Here is a 26,144-nt window from a genome sequence, read left to right as displayed (position 1 = left end):
ATAGTATCAGAAATAGCTAAAAACCTTGAAAGGGATCCTGAGAGTAAATAGAGATAAACCTTATACGAGATTGACACAAGCCTCAGACTGAGCATCCCTGATTCTGGTCAGTATTACTTAAACGTTTCTAAGAGAAAGCAGGGGGGAAGAAAGGGGAGGAAGGGCGGAGAGTGGGAGAAGAGTGAAGGAGATAATGAACTTTTCTTCAATATAAAACACTTTCTATTTTAAATTGAGAAACTTTCCCATAAAAGACATTACCTTGTAATTTCTACAGATGTAGAGCTGTTATTTCTAACTTTAGGAGAATGTCAAGTTTTAAAATTCCTCTCAGAATCTGAAGAGCTGTTAAGCCATGTATTTAAAACCAAAACAAATTGTGACATGAAATTCCAGGTACATTCCTGAAACCCATTCACAACTACCCATTTAGGTAAAGAAAATCCAGTGCGGAGGGAGGGAGGGGAAAAAAAAAATGAATCAATCACCATTTTTGAACGTTTCCTGAAAATGACACCCTGTGTTACCAGGACCTCAATTTCTAGCTTCCTCTTACCCCAGCTTTCCAGGGAATGATGCTTTCCTCCCTCTACATCACACCACAAGCCAATGCTATCTGGTACCAGGCAGCTGACTTTTTAGGCCAAGTGAGATGAATTGCTAATGTCAGAAGCCACCTGCTGCCCAAGCAGCCTAGTTGGTTCCTTGTTACTCCAGCTTACCTTTTGAGTGCCAGCAGCAAGGGGAGTGTGCCCTGGTAGTGGATGCAATGGTCATGTCTAGGAGTAGGGCCCAACGTTAGCATGGCTGTGTGTGCATCAACACGTAAGTGTATATTCTTGGCAGCAGAATAAACAAACCAAGGCCTCTCTTGATAACCAAGTAAACCCCAAACAACTAGACTTCATTCTTAAATCCCCATCACAGAACAGTGGGATTCATCACAAAACCTGCTGAGGACAGACAGGGAACATGCCCTTGACCATTATCAGAAGGGATTCACTTAATACAAACTTCTGCTGTGCTAGTTTCTGTAAAACTCAAAGTTCCACCCAAAGACCATCTCTTACCTCCATAGTAAGCCACAGAAGAGAACTACGTAGTCTCTCCTCAGTAGGGACTCTAAACAATCAGCAAGGCAGAAAACTACCTTAATTCATATTAAAAAACCTAAATGCTGTCAACAAAGATAGCCTCTTAATTTTAATTCTGTTTAAAGAATTTACTGGGCATGGTGACACACATCCCCAATCTTCAGAAAGGGAAACTGTTATGATTCAAGGCCAGCCTGCATTAAATAGCAAAAGTCTCTATCTTAAAAAGTCAGTTTTGGAAGAGTCATAACAAAGAACAGCACAAACACAAGAACCACCTGAATCCTGCTTTAATTGAAGCATATGGAATATTAAAATCCGACAGAAACATTACTGAGAATCTTCTGGAACACAGAGAACAAAGGATCCCTCTGGAGAGGAAGTGACAGTAATTCATAATTCACCAACATCTGTCTGGATCTCATTCCCAGACTACCTAGATCTCTTCACAATCCATTCCTGTTACTTCTTAAGTACTAATTCTGATTTCAGAAAAGATGTATATAAAAAACCAAAACAAAACAAAAATTACCATAGGGACTACCACATTTGAAATTATTCTGGCCTTAAGAAATTAAAAAAAACTATTAATATTTGAATACCTAAAACATAAATAACTTTAGCAAGAAGTCCAACTGACCCAAAAAGTCAGTTTCCTAGAAGTGAGAAATAGAATGAATTATCCTGGATATAATTTCATTAAGGCTTCAAACCTTCCAGGAGAGACTAACACAATTATACCATTTTATAACCTAAGTTTAGAAAGGTTTATTACCCAAATCAAGAATTTTGGGCCCATAGATAACTTATCAAAAATTCACTCCTCCATAACAGTATATGTTCCCTCTACCCACACTCCCTTCTCAGTGTCCAAACTATCAACCTGACTTCTTCAAGAGGAATGGGCAAAACCAAGTTTATAGGCTAGGCCCAATAAGAAAATGCTGAAAAATCCGAAAGGACACAAAAAAAGCTGAAGGGAAGACAAACACTAGTAATTTCTAGTTCATTCTAACCCCCCAGACTTGCAGTCTTCCTCACTCTGTTCTCTAGCTACTGGCAAAGAGAACCGGGACAAGGTCTGGGGAGCAAGTGAGAGGGCCAGCTGTCTAGGAGAGAAGAGGTAGAGGCCTGGTGATTAATGAGTAAGTGCTTGCCCAGCCAGTCCTCTTTCTTGACTGCAATCAGCCAATGTAGATGCGATGGAAATCATTGGCACCAAAAGCAGCATTACACTTGGGACACTTGCGCTGGCGAGTGTCATAGCGCGTCTTCACACACTCAAAGCAGAAAACGTGAAAACACTTGGTAAGTACTGCATCCTTTTTACGCATGTTACAGCAAGGGCAGGTCAGCCGTGCCTAGAAATAGGAAAAAAAAAAAAAAAAATCAGAGTCTGAGGAACTATAAATAAAACTCATGACCCAAACAGCTATGATATATAAGCAAATAAACAAGACAGCTGCGGTGCTCAAGGAAGAGTACCATTTTACCCTGAAAAATAACCCATTCTCTGCTGGACTCGAGGTGAAGGTCAGTGTCTACTCAGTTCTTCAAGTAGACCACTTCTGCCTTGGGGTAAAGGTTAGTCTCGCTGTCTCAAGCCATCAGTGGACCACTTCCAGCCCCAACAAACACAAAAACACCACCAAGTCGGCTTTTCTTACCTTGTAGTCCTTTATCTCCTCCATCAGAATCTCATCACACTTGGGCACATTGTCTGGCTTCTTGGTGGTCTCTAGCTTTCTTCGAAGCCTAGAGATGTCTTCCTGCAGCAAGAAAATAGACATAGCCACACACACTTCCCAGACCTGTTGTTTCTGACAGAAGGAATTTATCCAACTTGACCTTTTATACTATAAAAACAAAGAACTTCCGGTCCTTCCATGTCCAATTCCCTTATTAGGAATGTAAGCACTTACAAATACCCGGTTACCAGACACTTATCCCCAAATTAGAACTGCATCAATAAGAGCACTTTCAGTCCCCTGAAAACACAACCTGGAAACTCAGAGAGCAGCATGCTTTACTTTGTGGTAACCAACTTATAGTGAGGGTAGACTTGGATTAAATAATTTACTGTCCTATGGAAAAGAACAGAAGCTATCATGAAAAATAGGTGGCATGAGAAAAACGAGAACAAGTGATATTTTAACCTTCCCCTCGTTTTGTGACTACTTACCAGTTACCAGGTTACACAGTTTAACAGTATTTATTTCACAACTAGGGAACATAGCATGCAACAATGCCAGTCCCTTCCCACAAGGTCCTTCAGTATAGCAGTTCATGGTGTACCACTCACCACAGCCCTCACAAAGAAGGTGAATATAACCAAAGACAACTGCTCTTGCCTGTGCTCGCTTGAAATTGAACAAGTCCTTTTCTTTGGTGACACTGTTCTCCACAATTTCATCCTGGAAATCATGGAGCTTCTTCTGAGCCAGTTCTAGCTGTGCTTTGAGGTCATCTGCAAGCTGGGCTGCCTCCATTGCCTATGCAGAACACAGAAACAGACCTGATTATTCCTTTTTCTAGGGAGGAGAATGATAGCCCAAGATCAGGTATTAGGTGAACTGAAAAGACTCCAGGCAGGTTCTGGAGCCTGCCCAACCATGTTGTTACAGAGACCAGCACACCTTGCGTTTATTCATCTCCAAGGCTTGAGTCCTAAGACCCAGCTCCTTCTCCCCTGTGCCAATGTTACTCTGAAGTAGGTGCTCCTTCTCTTCCAGTTTTCTTACTACCTGTAACTGGGCATCTACCTGTGTAGGACAAAAATCAGACTTTAATGTAAGGAGGTAGGAAAATAAAATCAGTTATGTTCCATTTACCTATACATCCTCAAAAATGACAACATGTCAGAAACATCAGGCTATTGCTGACTATTTCATGAACCTTTTAAGATATATCTAAGATGATTACTGAAGGCTTCAATTTTTTCACATAAAATAATTCGTGGATATTTATAGTTAAGGACCCTACCAAAAAGACCATTTCTAAACTGCCAAGAATAGAAAGTTATCCTTAGATATTCATCTTCTGCAGGCATACTAATCCCCAAAATGAGGCCTTTCCAACCAGAAATTAAACATTTGACTCAAACCAAACTTAACTCCATTTTTTTTTTCAGAACAGCTAGAGGTTCTAAAGTAAACTTTTTCTTAAAATTAATCCACAAAATAGAATCAAACAAAACTAAGAGTTAAAAAAGTAAAATCACACATCCACTTCTGACCTCTCACTCACAAACTCTCATCCCAATATCCAGAGGCAACCAGGTCCAAGAAAGCCCTTTTTTTTTTTAAAGATTTTTATTTATTTATTATTGTAAGTAAGTACACTGTTGCTGTCTTTAGAAGCACCAGAAGAGGGCGTCAGATTCCATTACGGGTGGTTGTGAGCCACCATGTGGTTTCTGGGATTTGAACTCAGGACCTTCGGAAGACCAGTCAGTACTCTTACCTACTGAGCCATCTCACCTGCCCGAAAACCCATATTTTTGAGGTAAGCGTGTAGACATGTGAAATGTATTTACCCAATCTCTAACATACACTTAGTTTGCTGCATTTCTATCTCAGAAAGAAATGAAGCCACAATGATCAGTATTGTGCATGCCTTCACACAGAAAGCTCCCTACTTCAACATAATGGAGAACTCTCAATTACCTGAGTCTTCAGTGTCAAAACCTGATCAGCTAACTCTTCCTTTTCCTCTTTAAGCAACTTATGGATCTGATTGGACTTGATTCGCTCTGACATGAGCTTGAAGTTTGCATCATCCTTCTCCCGCAACTGCTGCATCAGACGGATGTTCTGCTCCTGCATGTCCTCAAAGGCCTGTCCTGTGACGTCCATCTCAGACAGGAGAGCTTCTTCCTCCTGACACGAGCATCAGTTAGCAAATATGCCAAAGGATGAGCAGAGGAAACTAGACCTTCCTTCTGACAGCCTGCATTAGTTTCATATGTCTATAATCAGAGACTATAGAAAATTTAATTTTCTAATCAGCATATGCATCAGTCCCAGTCAGCAGAGAAAGAAGAGGCCCCTCAGTAAACAATGTCTGAAACAACAGCTATTCCACTCAAAGTAAATTCTGCCACCCAAATACACAGAATAAAGTAAGAGAAGGATGGCAGACAAGGATTTCAATGTAATAACAAAGGATAAAGGTTATGACAACAAAAAGCAGTAGGACTAAAGTCAACCTGCACTGACAGTGACTTACCTTGCAGATTTGAAAGTGTTTATAGAGGAGTAGTGCCCACCTGTTTGGCCATGGCCAGCTTCTTCTGCAGGTATTCAATCTGCTCCTCCACTGCCCGGATCTTCCTCAAGGCATCCTCATCAGCCATTTTCTTGTTCTCTTTCTTCTCCTTATCTTCCAGATCCTTGAGTCTTTGTCTGAGATCCTCCAACTACAGGAGGAAAGGGATCATGTAAAAAACTAAGTCATCAAACACTCCCAAAAATCAACCATCATTATATACACACGGAAGGCCCACATAACCAAGTATCAAAGAACTGTAGAACAGAATAAATGATAAACTGAAAACGCCATAGTCCAGCACACCACTTATCAGACCTGCATTTCATGCACCTATAGCCAGCGGTTGTGCCCATTACACAGTGTTCTTTGGGAACGTTCAAACTGTCTTCTCCTTAGGCCTCAAATTTTCAAGGATAAAAACCTGTCTTTCAGGACATGCATGGTGCTGCACACCTTTAATCCCAACACTTAGGAGGCAGAGGTAGGTGGATCCAAGATTTTGGGGCAGCCTGGCCTATATAGTGAACTCTAGAACAGCCAGGGCTACACAGACAAAGCCAAACAAAACCAAATGTCATTCATCTCAGGAATGATGGGATGGCTGAGTGGTGATGAATACTGGTTGCTCTTCCTGAGGACTTGGGTTCAGTTTCTATCACCCACATGGTAGATCACAACCAACTCTAACTACAGTTCTCGGGGTCCTCTCCTGGGCTCCAAAAGCACCAGGTACTTCTGGCCTCCATGGATACCACGCACACATGTGATACACAGATATACAGGCGAGGAAAACATCCTTACACACAAAATAATAAAGATTAACAAAAAAATATTCCTTTAAAATGCAACTAGAAAAAGAGAATTACTATAGTAATAATACATATAAAGTGGTAATAATTTCTCAGGACTAATTAAGGAATGAAAAAAATTTTTACAAACCTACTCCATATTCTTGTAATTTTGACATATTTTACTACCTGGCAAGGAATTTTAAGAGACTGATTTCAGAGTCAGGGGCCCTCCTCTTTTAAAGAATTTTTAAAAATTGAACATTTGATATGAAAAAATATAAAGGAGAACCTCACAACTGAAGATTTTCACAGGTAAGGATGACAGGTAACAGAAGGCTTGATTACCTCTGCCTTTGACTTCTTCTCGGCTGCCATTAGCTGCACTTTGTCTCTCTGCTCCTTGGGGGCAGAGCGATACATATCTAGCAGTAGTTTCATCTCCTTCTGGCTCTCTTGCGCTTTCCTATGACCGGGTGGTAGAGGAAAAGAACCAACAGACTGAGAAAACAAAGGACATCAGAGGGAGAACATTTGGGATGGATGCTGCAACCACATTTCAACAGTCTTTTTACTCTATGTTATAAAGGAAAGGCACATTTTACATAGATTACTGATAGACTTACAGAATGCAGTTGGAAAGCACAGAAAAGAAAGCCATATATATAAGCCATATATCCTGTTTAATTCTGCAACATAAAGTTGTAAAGTAAGGAACTATGGCACTTATGACACAGGCACATTCAAGTGGTGCCACTCAGAAACTGAGAGTTGGGATGTACTTAGTCAAATCATTCAGATGATTTTTATAGGGGAATGAGTTTACCCTAAAAAAAAAAAAAAAAAAAAATCAAAGAGAAGGAAATTTTGAAAGGTTCAAATAAACCCCTAATCCTAGGATTGACAATGGCAGCTGTAAACATCAGCTGAACACTAACGCTTCATGTCTTACTAAATTATTAAGTGTAACTACATCTGAGCTCAAACACTTTTTAAGTACATCAAACCCTTAAATTCAAATGTCACACAGTATAGACCAAAAAAAAAAAAAAAGTCAGAAGAGCTCGTTTCACTAGAACATTACTGGTTAAGGAGGACTATGTTGGGACAAAAGCAATGCTGCATCCAATTAAGTGTACCCTTCTGTCTAAATTCTGTAGGAGGAAACTGCCTAAGGAATTCTTGGTTCTGGACTAGTATATAAGCAAACCTGCCAACTACAAATCAATTACCAGACACCACTAAGATTAGAGATGTAGGTGATATCATAATAAAAGTGATATCATAATTTACTTAAATTAAAAGCACTAGTCAATTTCCAGTAATTTTTCGGGTGTGCTACTTCAACGTGTTATCTGTTCTCTTAATATGGACTCATGAGAAGTAAATGCCCAACCAGGGGTTGACTGGCACCTAACCACTAAGCAGCACTGTACGATGGCCAGGCAGGCCATTCAGCTACACATCAGATTGAAAGTTGAGACCACATTAACTGTACATTCAGCTACATCTAAAATACTGTGTAATGCTTGGGTGAGCCATACCATAAAGCAAACATTTCATTCTTAGGTCCAGGCTCTAAATCCCCATCACCACCACTTACTTGAGTTCAATCTTCAGCTGCTTGATAATTTCTGCTTCCTTCTTCCTTCCATCATCATGTTTCCCTTTCTCTTTATCCTTAACAGAATCTCTCTCCTTTTCTGACTCTTTCAGTTTCTGTTTCTCTCGTTCTCTCTCCTTTTCCTTTTCTCGTTGTTCTCGTTCTCGCTCTCTTTCTTTCTCCCTCCTTTCTCGTTCTCTCTCTTCTTCATCCCGTTTGGACTTAACTTCATCCTCCTGAGATGCCTTCAATGCTGAGGAATGAGTGGCTAGGTCTTCAGAATCCTGCTTCAGCTCTGTGGGCTCATCCTTGGGGTCCTCAGTACTAGACTGAGACTGCAGGAGGGCGCTGCCACTGCGCAGACGTGTCTAGGAGACAAAGTGGAAAGACGCACATCACCTCTATGGAGCATAATGCTTCCCTCACTCATATTGCCCTTACCATCACCATGGCAAACTCATGCTTTTCCACTGCTCCACGTCACCTTGTTCAGGTCAGACTGCGCCTCTCTCAGCTTCCGTTTATACCTTAGGACCTCACCCTTCAGCTGATGGTTATGATTCTGGAGGCTGCTAATGAGATGCCGCATCTCCCGGTTTATGGGGCCTGAAAAACAGCAGCAGCAATATTGGGAGCCTTAAAAAGGGGAAAGGGTCAGGGAGCGAAAGCTCAGAGCACATCAGGAACTTCTGAATAGAAGTGGGGGTACTACTAAAAGAAATGCTCCTGCTCAGAAGATGAAAATCAAACTGCTTGAGTGAGTTAAAACCAACACCCAGGCTGTGGCTCAAAATCAATTACAGGATTCCATCCCAGGTTCTACTTAGTGTCTTCTGAGTTTAGCATTAACAAGGCTCAAGAATCAAGTTTTATTTCAAAGGAGTTTACAACAGACAGAACACAGGGTAGGGCAAGAACGATTATACCTGCTTGTTCATTGGCAGCAAGGGTCTGCTCAAACTCTATCCTCAACATCTCATACTCCTTGCGAACCTGGGCCAAGGTATCTTCCAGCTGAATGACTTCAGTTCTCAGCTTCTTATGCAGACTAACCTCATCTCGCTGCAGATAAAGAGCCAGTAAGACATTCATACAACTTTATTCTATCTTTAAATCCAATCTGTAACAGTCTGAAAAGATACAACACTGCTAAGAAAAGATGGCTGTCTCGAAATTTTCCATTTCACGACTTAAAAGAACACCAGATGTAATTTAGAAGCATGACTTTATAACCTGGCAGAACACTGAAGAAAAAAAAAAAATGGCCTTGAGCTCTGAGATTACAATTCAGTTAGAGAACTAACCATAAACTGTCCAGATGTAAATACTTCCCTAAAAACTACCTTAAGGAGTATAGAAAACACAAAAGTGAACATAAATACCCAAGGAAAAGATATTCCTTCAAAATAATTTGCCTAAATGTGCATTGAATGTCATGTTACAACAGCACAGTATCTGATGGCTGTCACTGTTGGAGCACATGCCTACTTCTAATGTAAGAGCCATAGGCACAGCTTCATGATGGCTGTCACTGCTGGAACAATGTCTACTTATAATGTAAGAGCCATAGGCACAGCTTCATGATGGCTGTCACTGCTGGAGCACATGTCTACTTCTATCGACAAACTTTTCACTTTCCACTCACTTCCTCATCAGGAAGAGGTCTGTTGCCTTATACATATACCCACTGGATGAATGTGATATTAACTATACATGAAAGTAAAACCACAAAATCCATTAGTCAGGCAATCATATAGAGAAGACAATGCAGGAGAGGGAATGGTTGGCTTTGTGATAGAGTGCCAGGTTCCATACCCATCAGTGAAACAAAGAAAAGTTCTGTTACCTCAATGAGTTCAACCTGGCGCTGGTGAGTACCCCGGGTGCCATGAAGCAGGGTCCGAGCTTCATCCAAGTGGGCTTTCAACTGTAGACTCTCGTTATACAGGACAGAGAACTGTGACTGCATGCAGCGATACTCTGGGGTTTCCTTAACCACTTCCTCCACAGCACTCCGCAATTCCACCTTAGGAAGGCCCAACAAAAAGGCAAGTCAGAATCAGAGTGAAGCATGTATGTCCCACAAGTCAGAGCCAGGGGAGAGTAACTCACGGATGTTCCACATACTTGAAACCATTACTCAGAAAATTATGAAGTCTAGACTACCACTCCTGGGTAAAACTCAGTCCCTGAGTAAACCAGGTCACCCAGAACTATTTTGATATGTGTTTTACATTGTTTCAACTCAAATATAAGCCACTAGAAGAGCTGAGTGGAACTGACCAGGACATTTGTTCTAAATCACAGATGAAGACCCCAGTAACTAGTTGTTCTTTATTAATGGTCACAGAGAAAATAATTCTGACTGGTAGCAAAAATGGTTATGTTTTTCCTAAGCAACCATTTGATTTAACTTCCCAAGAATGTTAATGAAGTTTTTCCTTTTAGTTCAAGTATCCTTATTATTTATTAATCTAGAAATAAATTATAAATGATAGTCTATGAATCAAAAAAAGATGAGGAAGACTTCCAGAAGATTCTTCTTTATTTCCCTAAGATCCTGCAAAGGACAATTCTAATAGGCAGAAAGAACACCAGCCCAGAATGCCCACAGATTCAGCTCAGCACTGAGGCTGCAGGCCACACCCATCAGGCCTGATCAGCTGCCCATTTCCCCCACTCCCCACAGCTGCCAAAATACCTTCCCACTTTCTTTTGGCCTTACCTAAACTCTGTTAAGGCTCCAACATCCCCACCCCCACCCCCACCCCTTCTCCACAACCATCCACCCACCTACACTCATTCCCCAGTGCTATCCCTGCCCACTCTGCACTATCAGTCCAGCTTGGCCTGGTGAGGAAGAGTGGAAGCTCAAATGCAGGAGAACCAGCCTCTCCAGCAGATTTCAAATCAACTAGACTACTCCAGAAACTCTAGTGCTAGCCCCAGCTGTTTCTTTGGAATCTACATCCTGGCCCAGTCTTACAGACTACAATTCCCTAGCTTCAGATAGTCCTGCAGAAACTAGACATTAACTGATATAGCCTGTTCTTTCCAATCTTAACCAGCAACCTAACTTCTTTGTGTCCTCTACCAATGTCCCAATGTCCGCAGGAAGCAGCCAGAAAGAAAAACACCTACATACCCAAAACCCATCAAACCAATAAAAAACAAAACAGTGGGAATGAAGGGACCTGGCAGGCCTTGCCCTTCTCCCTCTGTCCCCTCTGCCTCATTAGATAGTATTCCTAAAGCTAGCCACCAAAGCCTATTCCTTTATTTGGCCACGTCTTCCTCCTAAGGCTGACTGCCATGGTCCAGGTATCAAAGTATTGAATTCCAACAATCAAAAGCCCCTTTGGCTCATCTAATTAACATGCCCAATTAATATAAAAACCTCATACTAATACTGGGTTTCCCTGCTTACTTTTTTAAATTTTCACTTTTCTATGTCCCAAGACCTCCTCTCTATCCAGAGGCAGTTCTTTGTTCTCTGGAACATTCCCTCTCCTTATTCTCTTCCCCTTCTCGCTCATTCTCTATCTCCTGTCTTTGTCTCTTATTCCTTGCCCTTTGTCCCTCTGAGGCAAACAAACCCCTTTGTGTTGAGAACTTGGTCTTGAGCCAATGTTTCCCCTCAAGTCTATTCTCTGCTTCTATGAGATCCTCTTTCTTAGCAACCATATATTTCAAACACTATGTCTATCTCTACCTGCCTTATTTCACTTAGTATAATGTCCCCCAAGTTTATCAATGCTGCCCAAAATGACTAAATTTCCTTTTTCAAAGCTGAATAACATTCCACTGTACATCTACAGTTTCATTATACACTTATCTTTAGTTAAATGTACTATTTTTAATGCTATATAAAATGAGATCATTTCTATCAAGTGTGTTGTTGGTGATTTTACATTCTTCAACTTCATGGAACTCATTTCTAGTTCTCTCAAGTACCCCTATACGTAATATCATGGCGCCTGCAAACAGAGACAACTTTACTTCTTCCTCTCCAATCGTTCTAATCTGGAGCCTTTTTCCCATTCTTGCCCATTTCTTCTAATTAAGTTTCTGTATGATACTGACCACAAAAGCAAAAGTAGACATCCTAAATCTTGCAACTCTTTACCAAGCATGTCAGCAATGGGCAGGTCACAAATGGCCTCCGCTATGTTAAGGTACACCTCATGTGTTGAGCTGTCATGGAAGAGGCTAAATTTGGCCACATTTTTTCTTGTTCCTCATAAAGTATGCAGGTTCACAGGTTGATGAACAAATCATTTGTCCTTCAGAGCTTTGCCTCCTACCTTCAACTTTTCATTCTGTGTAGTGACCTCTTCAAAGTCTTGACGAAGCTTCTCCAGCTCACAATGTCGGTTCTGAGCCAACTCTTTGTTCTCCTCAAGCTCTGCATTCATCTCCTCAAACTACAAAGGATCAGGAAAACAGCAAGTGAGAATAAAGAGAAAAGAACTACATCATCCCACTTCATGTTTCCCATGTTTACTGCTCCACTCCTGCAAATGCCACTGTCCCCTGGGAACCAATGCAGGCCCTAGGCACAAGGCCTATTCCCAGTGAAGCACCATGTCCCAGGGTTACCTTCCGGGCATTGATGGTGATTGTGCCTCCATAGAGACTGCTCCCTGCTCCATATACTTTATAGCCTTTTGAATTCACCTACAGAGAAGAAAAGGACTCTTTAGTGAGAGGCTGGAAGACTTCAGTTGTATTACCAGGGTCATTCATGTTTCTTCCTCAAATAGCAGCATCTGGCCGATCCTTTCTGAGAAAGATGACTCCTTAAAAAGCTTTTGTTTGTAGTGGATGTTAGTTACAGCAGACATACAACCAGTAAAATGGTTGAAGTTCTGAGAACAAGTGTTAATCAAGTGCTCAGCTAAAAATGAGAGAAAACACATACATACACATACATACATACATACATACATACATACATATACATACACACACACACACACACACACATGGCTCAGGGAAGACTGTTAAGTGCTAGGAGGAGGGGAGGACTGCTGTTAAACAGTGTCTCCTGGATATGACATGGTTGCTGTGCTTATGAGAACTCACAGTAGCTATAACTGCCTGCACAAGATCAAATTAATCAACATACTAGCATGGAAAAGGGAGGAGTTTACCTTCCCCTGACTGAAGAGCTACTGGCAGTTGATAGCTGCTAAGGGAAAGTCATTTTAATTTGGTATGTTGCCCACTCACAAACATAAAACCCAAATAGGAGTCAGTGGGTTATTTAAAAAAAATTTAAAAAGATATTAAGATGAGAGGGGAACATATGGAGAGGGGTTCTGGAAAAATTGGATGGAGGATCAATGGGATTAAAATGCATGGTATACATTTATGAAAGTCTCAAAAACAAAAAGAAAGAATATTATATTGGGGTAGGAGAGACTGGAGAGATGGTGACTGAGCAGTTAAAAACACTTGCTGCTCTTGCAGAGGAGCCCAGCTGGAAGCTCCCTGCACTCATGCTTGGCTACTCAACCCTATAGAACTGTAGCTCCAGGGGATCTAATACCCTCTTCTGGCCTCCACAGGCATCTGTACACATAATGGCATATTCCCTCTCACACACACATACACATGAATAAAAAATACATTCCTAAGTCATTTTTAAAAGCATATATCGTCAGCACTGACCCGCTCTAGGACTTCAGCCAAATGCCGGTTGAGACGCTGTTCTCTTTTTCGAATTTTGTCAATATCCCACTGCAGGTCATCAATCATGGACTCCAAGACGGACACTCGTGACTCAGCTGTCTCTACTTTACCCTGCAACTTACAGAACTACATCGAAAAGACAAGCATTCAGAAACATAACAAAAGGACTGAGTCAAGCATTCCAAATTCCATAAAATTAGTTCTTGCTCATATATCATTAAAAAAAAATGTATTCAACACCCAAATGTAAAAATAAAAGTTCTTAGACTGCTACAGGCAATTGCTAAGAAATTTCCCAAGGACAATCAGTGAAGACTCAATAATCTCTCTACCCATGAAGCATCATTTCCCTAGAAAGACCACAACCATCAGAAAATGAAGATTTTTAAAAAAGAAAACAACCTTTATCAAATACTTTAGAAAATAAGAATTTAAAACAGAAACATCTCTTACTACCAACTTTCTCTATCTACATATCCAGGAATGATAATCCTTATAGAACAAGATAGAAACTTCTTCTGTATTTAAGCTGATTCTTGAGCAGTTTACAATCAGGCTGTGTGTGTGTGTGTGTGTGTGTGTGTGTGTATGTATGTGTATGTGTGCATGCGCCTGCCATAGTTTGTATGTGGACATGACCAGACAACCTCAGGCATCAGTCCTTTCCTTCCATCTTGTTTGAGACAGATTTTCTTGTCATATTTTCTTGTCAGGCCCTCAAACTTCCAGGTATGCCCAGTCCCTGCCTCTCATCTCATCTTACAGAGTGGAGTTTTGGGATTACAATCAATACTACTGCATTCAACTTTATGTAGATTCTGAGGATCTCAACTTTGCATCAACCGGCTATTACTACATAGCATCTCAATTATGAAACTGCCCCATGTTCCCATTACTCTGTATAGACCCTTCAGCTTATTTTTTTTTTCTCTAACAATCTTCCCACTAAAAGATGAATCTGTTCCTCCCCTTGATCCCAGACAACTTTAGTGGCCAATATATATATATATATATATATATAACAAGTGTATAACTCTGAGGCTATGCTAAAAAGCTCAGGCAGGATCTGCTTTGTTTCTTAGAACACTCAATGTAGTTCAGCTGACATGCTAAGAAGTCTTCAGGCCCTCCAGCTGGCAACTGACAGCCTCCCAGCAGACAGTCAGCATCAAGAACCAGCAATGAGAGGTGAGGGACTATGTAAGAGGAACTGGGAGGAGAAAGGGGAGCTGAGATCAGATGTGAAGTAAATAAATAAATAAACTAATGGGAAAAAAAATAAATTGTTGCATGAAGAAGCTGTGCTATACTTGGTGCCAGTAAATTAAATCCTACTCTGATGTTTTTTTAAAAATGAAAGAAAATAGCAATGCAAGACATGGGTTCTACACACGAGTCCAGAGAGCAAAACAGAGGCCCCTGCTTACTCTTGCTGAGATTTGGGAAAGGCCTCAACAGGAGACATTTCTATCTTGGTAATACCTAGTTAATGCCATAAAATATGACACCCCCATCTATTTGTAAATGCTGATAAACTCTTAAAAGTCCATGAGCATCCAAGCAAAGAACCTAACAGCAGAGCTCAGGAAACAGTGCAGTGTAAACATGGCTCTGAGATTAAACAAACTCAACAGCAAATCACAATTTTTAGTCACCTGCTCTGACTGCACACTATTCTTCATTTGTTTCCTCACCAGTAAAATGGAAGCTGTTTTGCCATTAGTAGTAATATTCATGTAGTGCTTAAAACTGGGTACCAAATGACTAAGTGACAATAACTAAATAACTAATCAGCACAAAAATCTAGTAGCTAAACCAAAGTAGGTCATTTTCAACAGATAGAGATAATCATCTGAGCTAACAAAGTAATCAGAAGCACGTGCGGAATCATCCAAAGCTTTTCACTTTCTCATAAGCATTTTACGTAGACAGATGCCGAAATCTAACATGGGATAGTAGTCATGGCGCTGTCTGTGAGCTACTCTGGGGTGAACATTCACATTCCCCAAGGTCCTATGGCTTCACCAATGCAGAAGCCTCCTCACCATACTCTGCTCAACTCTCACTTGGCTATTCACTCAGTACCACTGCTCACGATCTATTATATTTAGGGCAGTGAATCATTTAGGATTTACAATGTTGTTGTGTTATGGCATTTCTTCACAATGATGAAGATCCTAAACTATTAATAGACAGAGGCACAGAGAGGAATGGTTCCGTTGTTTTCTTCTTTAACCTTCCCATGGACTTTGCTCTCTCAGAGTTGACTGTTGCTGCCCCACACTCTCCTCAATGTAAGTATGTATGCCTTGTATAATAAAGGGGCCTCTCGAAGTTCTCACAATTCTGACCTGGTGTTGTCACCCAGAGCTACTAAGAATGGCTGTTATTCCTTCTAGTCAAGTACCTCCTGAGACATGGTGTGATGCTTCTCCTGAAGGAGGTCTGTCAGCTCCTGGAGCCTCACATTCTCTTGCGCAAGGAAGGAGTTCAGCTCCTGCACTGCGTCCTCCACTGTCAGGTTGTCTGAGAAAGAAGAACTGCACTTTAGTTTAGTATCAATCGTCTTGAGTTGTAGAGCCATCTATTGCATCAACGCATCAACCTGATGGCTCACCTCACTGTCCTCAGAAGGTCAGAAAGTAACCTAGTGTGTTATCTCACAGCACACAGGAAGCACCCAGGCCAGGTGATAAGTAATTGCTTATATAAATGAGTCAACCTGCAACCATCACCTATTCTCATCTCTGTTAAGACAAATGCCTTGAACAAATAAATGAAGGCTATATCGCCGTAATCACATACAATTACCATCACCAAAAATAGACACTTTAGAATTTACAACAGACAAGATTTCTAAGCCGTGTCAAAATTAAAGCAATACAATTTTATTTTATAAGGTAATCACAAACTCCTATTATTAACTAATAACATGAAGCATCTCTCTTTTGTGGTGGAGAGACAGGAAGCATAATTTCTATCTTCAAATAATCACATATAAAAATCCTGATGAACAAAGATAAAAACACAAAACTCATTTATCACAATATTATGTTAAGTACAAAATTAATTGGGTCTTGGAAAGGTTCCAACTACCAAGGTTGGTTTTTTTTCCTTTGCTACCAGAGAGACCAAATGACCCATATGAATCTCAGTCCCTTTGATCACGGCTAGCCGAAAATCAGGAGGAAGAACTCCAGGTTTGCCACGAGTGTCTTAGGATCAGGGTTTGTGCAGTGGCAAGCTCTCAGGTAGCACCAACTGCAGACCTTCGACTGTTCAAACAGTCTCAAAAAAACTTTCTCAGCCTCTATGGATCAACCCAAACATAGCATAGGCTCTGCTGAAACATTTTACTCAAAGCCAGACATAAAGACTTTACTTTGCATTATCACTACATCATTGCACAGGCTGGACTTGACAGTTTGGACTCCACGCCTGGCTGGCCACTGTTCGTAATGGAATGAATATCCAAAGGCATCAAACACAGTGGGGGAAGAGCATTAAGGTGGAGAGTAGGTAGAATGTAGCCTACTTGGGTGAGCACAGTTGTACACAGTCTGAAGTTCCTGAAGCTCAAAAATCAAAAATGTACATAATATTTACAAATGTACAAGTTACATCTTTAGAATTTCTTATGCTGAATTCAGGTGTTTAAAATTAGTCATAATTATTACAGCTCAATCTAAGTGCTATAAATGGAACCAATTAGTCTCCGGACACACACTATCCTTTAGAGTTGCCAGGAAAAAGCATTCCTACACCACTTGTTATCACTGCTCTCTGTACTCATACAACAGATCAGTCAAGTCACGGGTTCCCAGTTTCCATGTAGGATGGCCCACCTGAATCATTTATCAGACTTTCAAGATAGACAATTCCCAGGGATTCATACCAAACCCACTAGTTAAGACTCTCCATAGCTATGGCAAAATAATACATAAATAAACGGTGACTGAGTCAACCTGAGTTAAAAACTAATGCCTAAACTTTCATTCTTCAATATCCTAAGTTCTGAAGCCAGGCCTTAAAATTCAATTAAAACCCAATGAGTGTTAGTAAATTAATAAATAAGCCATAAATCTAAACAAGAGTGAAACCGGGTGCTGGTGAGATGGCTCAGTGGGTAAGGGCACCCGACTGTTATTCCGAAGGTCCGAAGTTCAAATCCCAGCAACCACATGGTGGCTTACAACCATCTGTAATGAGATCCTACTCCCTCTTCTGGAGTGTCTGAAGACAGCTACAGTGTACTTACATATAATCAAAATAAATAAATCTTAAAAAAAAAAAAAAGAGTGAAACCCATAGATAAAAATGAACTTTTAAAAAGTTATTACTCAGTATTATAATTCATAACACATATACACATGTGTTATGAATTATAATATACATTATAATTCATAAAGATATAAAGATATATATACATATATATATATGTATATATATCTTTACTTTTTTTAATCAACACAGATTTCCTCTGGGTCACAAACAGCTTAGCTATTTAGAATTTATAATAAAATGTGGGGTTTTTTAAACTTAAACTTGATCTTTAAACACCCTTATAAAAAATAATTTTTGTTTCTGTGTATGCATGGGTCTGTCCTGTGTGTACAGGCACATGAATTTGGAGATGAAAGGATATCTCTCAAGAATTGGTCGTCTCCTGCCACCTTGTGGGAACCAGAGATTAAACTCTTGTTATCAGGCTTGTGCAAGAGCCTTCAATGCTGAGCAATTTTGTAGACACAGAACCCCAAAACAGTTCTTAGTTCGGTTTTATTTTCTATTCAGTCTAATTCCTTTACAAATATAGCAAATAATGTACTTGACATTCACCTAAAATATCAAATGTAGCATCAAAATAACCTCTGCACATTGTACATTCCCCACATTAGTGTGGTTTAACAATACCCTCTAAACAGTCAATTAGAGCCATGGGAGACAGAAGTATCAGACAGCTAGTTTTATAGTAATAGGAAGGAGTAGTCACACCCTTCCACTCTCAACTGTAGTATCCTAATTAAAAATAAAATATAAATAAACAAGCATATTAATTACCATACTAAAAAGAAGCAATTTTTAAAAATTTCCTTAAAAATAAAATTCTAGAATAATACAGTTCTTATTTGCTCACCTGGTAAATAAAGCACATTATAGTTAACTAATTTATTTAGGAGATTAAAACATTAAATATCTTGATGATAATCATGGCAGCTAAAATACTACAAGAAAGGGTTAGGGAGAGGGCTAGAGGATAAGAGGATGTACTGCTCTTACAGAGAACCCCAGTTTAGTTCCTAAAAATCCATTTCAGGTGGCCAACAACTCAAGGTCCAGGGGGACCTGATGCCCTCTTCTGGCCTCCTCAGTTACCTGCACTCATGTGTATATAATTATACACTAACATATACATATACAATAAATCTTCTTAAAAGCTACTGTAACCAGACCATGGCTAATGTTGAAAAGCTGAAATAAAGGCATTTTATCTGCATTTAAGAAAGAGATCTGTCACAAATGACTAAAGGTCTTTAATAATTTTAGTATACTTCCTATACTGTATGAACATAATTTCAGTAATAAAACTCAATAATAATAAGTATTCCAAATGGTCATTTTACTTTAAGGCTTTTTATCCATTGGTTTCCTATTCTATCTCTTCAAACACAGGAGTCATCTTATTACTCTACTACCTCATCGAACTGTCTTTAAATACACCTAAGGAAAAAGAACACATTAAAACTCACCATCTGAAGTCAGAACAGTTTACTTCTGCTACTTATGAAAGTATATAGTTAGCAAGTCATGGTAATTACACTGAGTCTCAAGGTTTAAAACTCCAGGAAACTTCGTTAAACTGAGTTCTCCTCTCTTCCTCGTTTTGGTGCTGGAATAGAAGCCACACACCTAGCCACATTCTCCCTTACTACTGAACAGCACCCCGAGCCTCCCAGAGCTGAGTTCTTGCCTCCCATTGATCCCTGTCTCCTGGTTTCCTCCTCACCTCCACTGTTCAGTTTCCGGGATAAGAGATCCACTTTTTCTTGCAATTTATCATAGACAGTCACAATCTGGGACACAGCACGGCGGGAGGACTCTACACGCTCCTGAAGCTGAGATTCCATCTCTTCACTGGAACTGCTAGCCAAAGTAGCAAGGAAAGAGAAAGCTGGCTCTTGCCCATCCCCTGAGAACATGGGGAGAAAAAAAGCCCCCCCAAATTATAAATCTGGAAATAGCAAATTTTCCCTCAAATGGAAAGCCTCAAAGCAAAGTTCAACTTCAAAAATCTAGTAACTAATACCATTACAGAATACCTCCCAACGACACAGGGAGAGAAAAAGGAGCCCTGAGTCTTCCTTTAAAGCTAGAAATAGCAAAATCCACTGTCCCCCTCAACTGGAGAGCCTCACAGCAAAGCTCAACCTCAAAACCCAGGTAACTAACGCAGTGACAGACTTCCTTGCAAACACTTGCCTCTCTCACGGTCATCTTTGCGTTCCTGATTGCTATCAGAGTCAGGTTCTGGTTCTGGCACAACCAAGGCTTTCCTTTCTGTGAGTAGGTCCCCCAAACCCTGGTCCAGATCATAACGTTTAAGGATGATACGGATGTTTTCATCAAACTACAGAAAGAAACATGCAGTAAACAATCAAGAAGGGCAAAAGTTAAAAAACTAAGAGAGCTCTAAGGATGAGAAGGCTGATCTGAATAGGGGTGAAGAGACAAAGTAGCTACCTGGCTCCAGTACCGGTTCACAATCAACAGTGAGGCATCGTCAGTGGCCTGGCGTCGCTCCAGCTTTTCAATGTGTTCCCGAAGTTCATCTTCAATGGCCTGTCGCTGATCTAGCATTTCTGCTAGCTTACGATTCTTGGATTGCAGTGTTCGAATGTCTAATTCCTCCTACCTCAGGAAACAGAATCATTAGTCTCCACAAAAAAACAGATGAGCTATTAAATTCACTAAGTTCACATTAGTTCATTAGTTATTTTTCTATAAAGGAGAAAAAAAAAAAAAACAATCTTAACCGAGGCTAATGACATAGCTCAGGAGGTAAGGGCTTGTCACACAAGCATGAGTATCTAAGTTTAGTCAATAAAACCTGCTTCTAAGAAAGCCTAGCATGGTGGCAAATGCTGTCACCTCAGCACAGGAAAGATAAAGACAGGTGGATCCCTGAGGATAGCTGGCTGGCTAGCCAGCCTAGCCTAATATTAGTGAGCTCCCTGTCTCAAAAGACAAAGTGGATGGCAACTGAGAAACACTACTTGGCCTCGCATACGTACGTTAAGAGCTCTTATAGCAAATAATGAAGAAGTGGAAACAGAAGAAATAAAGGAAGGTATGTGTAAGATCATGTATGGTAACAGCAAGTATAGCAGACTCTCAAGCTAACCACCTCACTGCTCTAATAGGAATCTTCACCAAGTAACTGCATCCTGAGGCTCCACCATACTGCTAGTTATTGGGTGACTTAAACATAGGTTTATATGAACCATTTAACACACACACAGACCCACACACACCATCCAGTATGTCAGTATTTTGGACTCCAATGGCAAATGACTATCCACATCACTAGGCTTCAGGGATAAATTTGATTATAAACTATATACTAAAGGAATCATCCAGTGCTCTGCTCCAGTCCAGCTACCCATTGCCTGATATAAAACATGTCTCTCCAGGTATCTCATGTTGGCACAATAGAACGTGCATACTGTAATCCAGAGTGTGTCAACATTCCGGCCAGATCAGATAGACCTAGGAGGTCTTCAGATGTGATCCCCTGCCAGAGCATCCATGTTGCTGGATTAAAGAAAGATCCTGTCTCAAACACAAAGCAAAGCAAACAAAATACTCTCAACCATCACCAATTCCCCAGGCCTCTTAGACCCTCTCTAGTTTCAGCCCCTGGAGAAGCCCAGAGGTGGGGTGCGGGAGTAGCAATGAGAAGAAAATATCACAAAGAAATAGTAGGTAGAAATTTTGTTTTGTTGTTGTTTTTCTTTTCCTTATACAAAAGTTAATCAAAGGGAAGCAGAGTAAAAGATGGATGAGCAGGCTGCTTTGCAAAAAGTCAACTAAAAATCTTGTTTTATGCAGAAATTGGTGAAAATGAGCTTTAAAGCAAGAATTGCTTAGAGACTTTTATTTCTCCTCTTCCATTTTAGTTAAAACACTTGGCATGTCAGGCAAGTGACTAGGAGCTCCGATCTGCCTTACTTGTACTATTAGTAAATGGTCAGAACACAGTCTCGGTATGGAGTCATGTAAGAATTCTGAGTGCTCATGAGAAAATTCCAATAAAACAAGACAGGGTTTCAAACTGAGAACTGTTCTTGGAATGTGTTTTCATGTTCCTCCCAGATATAGTAGATAGTAGTTACTTCAGCTGTTATTCATGTGCCTCTATGGACAAACATGTATTTGCCACGTGTAGCTTGTCCTTGTGACTGTACACATTACTCGTGTGATTCTTCTTAATCCTCAGAGTACAAACTGCCCGCTGCTCTGAATAAAGTTGGCTACTGCATGAGACTTTAGTCTGCCTCCGTTTTCAGCCTTGCTCTCCTAGAGTCACACCAACCAGAACATCATCAAGCATTAAACCATTCATCCAGGCTCCTCTAAAATGGAAAGCTGCCTTCGACTTCTATAGCTAAAACCTATGAGAAAACCACTTCCCTGCAGTTTCCCTCCTACACTCCTTGAAGCCCCAGCCTAAAGGCAGATGCTATCTTTGTTTTCAAATGCCATTCCCTAGCTCAAAACTACTTATCAGATTAGGCCATTTAGATCGTTAGATCGTATCACCTGCCACTGTTGCTGGCCTTACCCATACATTGCTCATGTCCCATTTCCCAGATCTAGAACCTAGTTTACCATCACTTGCTACAGTTCCACTTTCCATTGTATTGCCTAAAGTTTTAATTCCCACTTAGGTGACCATTCCATATGTGAACCCCTTCTCTGTCAAAGATCTTGTTTTTGTAATCCCTGTCGTCAGTTTCCACAGCTCCTGTCTCAGCTCTATCTGTACCTGCAGGTCCTCTAGAGGCTCACCTGCCATAACCAGCAGCCCTTTTCTTCTTACCTTTCTGTTTCCTGCCTCCAACAATTCTTTGGTCTCTTAGAATCTAACCTATTGATTTATGCCTTCCTCTGTGCCTCAGGCCTCTTGCTTCCTCACCTCCTGCTTTTCCAAACACACCTTCTATGATGAGTTATCACAATCACCGATTATATACCTGCTCCTCTTTTCTTGCTTCTTCATCATGTTTATCCTGGAAAACCTTCAATCCCTGTAATATCCAACTCTCCACCTACGTCCAAGCTTAGACTCACAGAGCTAACTGTAATGAGAAAAACTAAATCCCATGTTGACTAGATTCACTTAAGTACATGCTCAGAAATCCAAGTGAGCCCCAGTGTTGCCCAGTAAACAACTCTACTGCACCCCCTAGGACAACCTCTCTGCACAGTGACTACTATCTTCCTTTCTTTCTTCAAACACCCAAATTTTCCTCTCAGATTTCTCTGAAAACCCAGAAGCAATCAGAAAAGAATGCACATACCCACTTCTTCAAACGACTGCTGATGATCAGCCTCAACCTGACTCTGTACCCTCTGCCTTTCCTCTGCTGACATGGATAAACTGTACCTGCTCCTGGTTAAGGACAACTGCTTTACTGTGAAGCCTTTGCATTATAACCACCCTCTCCTACTCAAGCTGACAGCAAACAGACAGGCACCATGCAGGCCTCAGAATCATACCCGGTCGGTCACCCAGGCTCCCACCCAGCACAGTGGCATCAACTCCCGGTACTCATTCACACAAAGAGCTCCGTGGTAGATGGTCGGGACACATTCACACACCTTTAGACTATACTTAGTGACCTGAGCATCTCTGCAGTCAAGGTTACAGTTAAAACAACAGACCCAGTGGCTGGGTCATTTTGTATCTATTTAACCAGCTGTGTACTGATACCCATGTGATCACATGCCAACTATTTTCCTTGTACATGGAGCCTTACAGGAAAGTCTGAGATTTCAGTTTGCCTATGCACATGCATGTAAACACCCACCCCACACCTCTCCAGGGCCAGGGATTAAACCCAAGCCCTTAACACATACTAGGCCTCAGCCCTCATATATCACTCTTCTTTGTGCACGGAAGTGCTTTCAACAGAGGTAAGAAGCAGATCCTCACCTTGGAAACTCAAGGCTGTCAGTGAATGGGGAGAAGGAGGAGAATGAGAGGAAGAATTCTGCTAAGTGCTCGTGATTCTCTTTTCCCTCCCACAGGAGCTTGCGGGGCTCCTTGTTCCCCTCTGGCTAACGTCCAAGCTGGAAGATGTGTTTTGCTTTCCTTTCATCAACCTATTTTCTTGTCAGTACCATACTGGAAACTAGAGTATAAGGGCTGTAAGCACAGCAACCAGCACCAGCAAAAGGCATACTCCAAATACTTATATTGGCATAAATGCATTTAGGATGCACAAAAATCAACACTGCTAAGACAAAGCCACCTTCTGGCAGCAAGATGGACAGGTCATCTCCCTAAATGACACTTCATCGATTTAGTAAGCAGGATCTTATTCTGACTGAAAAATAAAATCAACTTCTCTGAACCTCAGCCTCAATATACGCAAGAAACACAACTGGAAATTGTCTACACATTATGGTGCCTTGACCAAATTCCAAATACAGAATCTCATCCACATCAAAGCTTCTCGTGTCTAAAAGGTATTACTAACCATTAAAAACACAATTTGCCTATCACACTATCTAGCCCAATAACAGCTCACTCTTTTGAGTGCATGCTATTGCTTTTACAATGTTTGAGCTCTTTACAAGGACTCCCATTTTGTCTCCATCATAACCCAATGTCACACACAGGTTCTCCAGATTCATTTCACGATCAAACGGGCACAGGGCAGATAATACAGGCCATACAGCCAAGAGATATGGCAGAGAGCACACACACACACACACGGGGCACCGATCTGACTCTCATTCGGCACTAGCACTCTCAAAGGCTTTGCTAGGTGCCTCTCAGAACACGGCACCAAGTTTTCGGTAAGGGAAAAGTGCCAATTAACTATAGCAAAGACGACTGCAGTCAGCTCTCAAAAAAATAAAATAAAATAAACACCACAACTTGCAAATACAGATCAAACATAAATTAATACACCTCACTTCAAGAGCTGACCACCACATCAATTCATCTATTTCCCTCTTCTTTGCTAATGCTTATGTCTTAATTCAAAAAAGCTTCCATAAATTTGTACTTTCAGGGACAACTGACAAAAGCCAAGTACACTTCTGCAGCCCCGTTTCCTCGTACCGTTGAAGAGACACCTCCTAACTTAATTGTTTCCACGGTGGTCCCTGAATCTTCAACAGCTGTCTTCTTCTCTGGAGGCATAGATGTGCCTGGCTCTCCAGCTGCTCTTTTATTTCCAATTCCTGACATCTTGGTATAAGATGACAGTTATATTTTTCTGAATGAAAAAACAGAAACAAAAATAGAAAACATGAACTGAACCAAGAGAAGCAGACAAGCCACAATATAAAGTACTTTTATATAAAAATTAGTAATTTTTTTCAGGCCAACTCTTTAACCTAAATCAACTAATTCTACGACAAAACCCATCAACCCTAAATCAAGAAAGATAGGGGGGAAACTGTTGAGGAATGGGATTGACAGGATTATAGATTTCTATACAAGATGCTATTAACAAATAAAATTCTACTCAAATAATAGAGAAGCTATGAATAAAGTTCAGGATTTTCACTTCCTGAGACGCCAAAAACAAAAAAACTAAAAGAAGGAGAGTTTATTTATGACAGAGGTTGAAGTTAAAGTATTAGGAGACTTGAGGCTGAAATGAACCGTTAGCGAAGTCATTAATCCTATACAAGTCGGTTATCTCTGAACCTCGGTTTCCTAAACGAAGGACAACAACATGTTGCTAGACTTACTGCAACAAATGGATGGCATAGTTATAGAAACAACTTAGCATAATGTCAGATAAACACTAAGCACCCAGAAATGCAAGCGTTCTCTTTGCAGAGCCTTTTAAACGCTCCCTGAGCAGTTAGTTCTCCAGATGTCAGACCTAGGTGAGCACCCCAGCGCTTCCTTTGGGGAGCCGGGCTGCCTTTAGGGACCGAACTTGCCAACAATCCCCGTTTCTTTATCGGTTCAGACGGGATGCTCTTTCAGTTTTTCCTACCTGACTCTGGTTCCGAGGCTCACAAGGAGGCGGAATGGATGCTAGATGGCGAGCACCGCGGCCATCAGGGGTCTACATCCAACCGGCTTCCGATTCAAACTCCGGGACCAGGCGTCTATGGCAAGCAGCAATCTGGGTTGGACCTCGCCTGCAAAGAGAGCAGACCGGAGCTGAGGAGAGAGCGCAGCTTGACTGGGGAGCGCTGGCTGCTGCCTCCAACGTGGCTAACTACAGGCCGGGAAGATGGGACCCGAGAGTCCTCCCCGCTCACGGCTCGGGAGCAGCGGACGTCAGAGCAAACCTGGGCTCTGGCAACTCCCGCCGCGGGGAGCGCGCGGCTCCCAGCGCTTCTACTCGAAGGCCGGAGAGGGACTCCAATCCCTCACTTGGGATCCGCTGCGAGAGGGACTGAGCTGCACGGAGGCGGAGGCACGGAGAGGAAGTAGGGAAA

The 26,144-nt window shown here is 41.1% G+C and overlaps 1 protein-coding gene across 2 annotated transcripts; it reads right to left on the bottom strand.

The window, feature by feature from the left end:
- Nucleotides 1-1,368: 1,368 nt before the first annotated feature.
- On the bottom strand, nucleotides 1,369-26,144 carry Rnf20 (ring finger protein 20). 2 transcript variants are annotated; one of them, XM_029476192.1, is made up of 21 exons: nucleotides 25,995-26,144; nucleotides 25,694-25,841; nucleotides 24,802-24,958; nucleotides 20,190-20,357; nucleotides 19,929-20,076; nucleotides 19,456-19,638; nucleotides 15,856-15,974; nucleotides 13,428-13,574; nucleotides 12,354-12,431; nucleotides 12,059-12,178; nucleotides 9,601-9,780; nucleotides 8,681-8,816; nucleotides 8,239-8,360; nucleotides 7,755-8,122; nucleotides 6,500-6,617; nucleotides 5,362-5,511; nucleotides 4,760-4,972; nucleotides 3,731-3,856; nucleotides 3,446-3,586; nucleotides 2,762-2,863; nucleotides 1,369-2,455 (listed from the first exon to the last, which is right to left on the bottom strand). In XM_029476192.1, the coding sequence occupies exons 3-21, from the start codon at nucleotides 24,928-24,930 to the stop codon at nucleotides 2,279-2,281; spliced, it is 2,925 nt and encodes a 974-aa protein (XP_029332052.1). In that variant the 5' UTR covers nucleotides 24,931-24,958; nucleotides 25,694-25,841; nucleotides 25,995-26,144; the 3' UTR covers nucleotides 1,369-2,278. The 2 variants fall into 2 exon arrangements, with proteins under 2 accessions (XP_029332052.1, XP_021015347.1); XM_021159688.2 differs by having other exon boundaries at nucleotides 25,694-26,144.

Source organism: Mus caroli, chromosome 4, assembly GCF_900094665.2.
Source record: "Mus caroli chromosome 4, CAROLI_EIJ_v1.1, whole genome shotgun sequence".
Lineage (NCBI taxonomy): Eukaryota > Metazoa > Chordata > Mammalia > Rodentia > Muridae > Mus > Mus caroli.
Note: the sequence above shows the minus strand (reverse complement) of the source record. Positions and strands in the feature narration are given on the sequence as shown.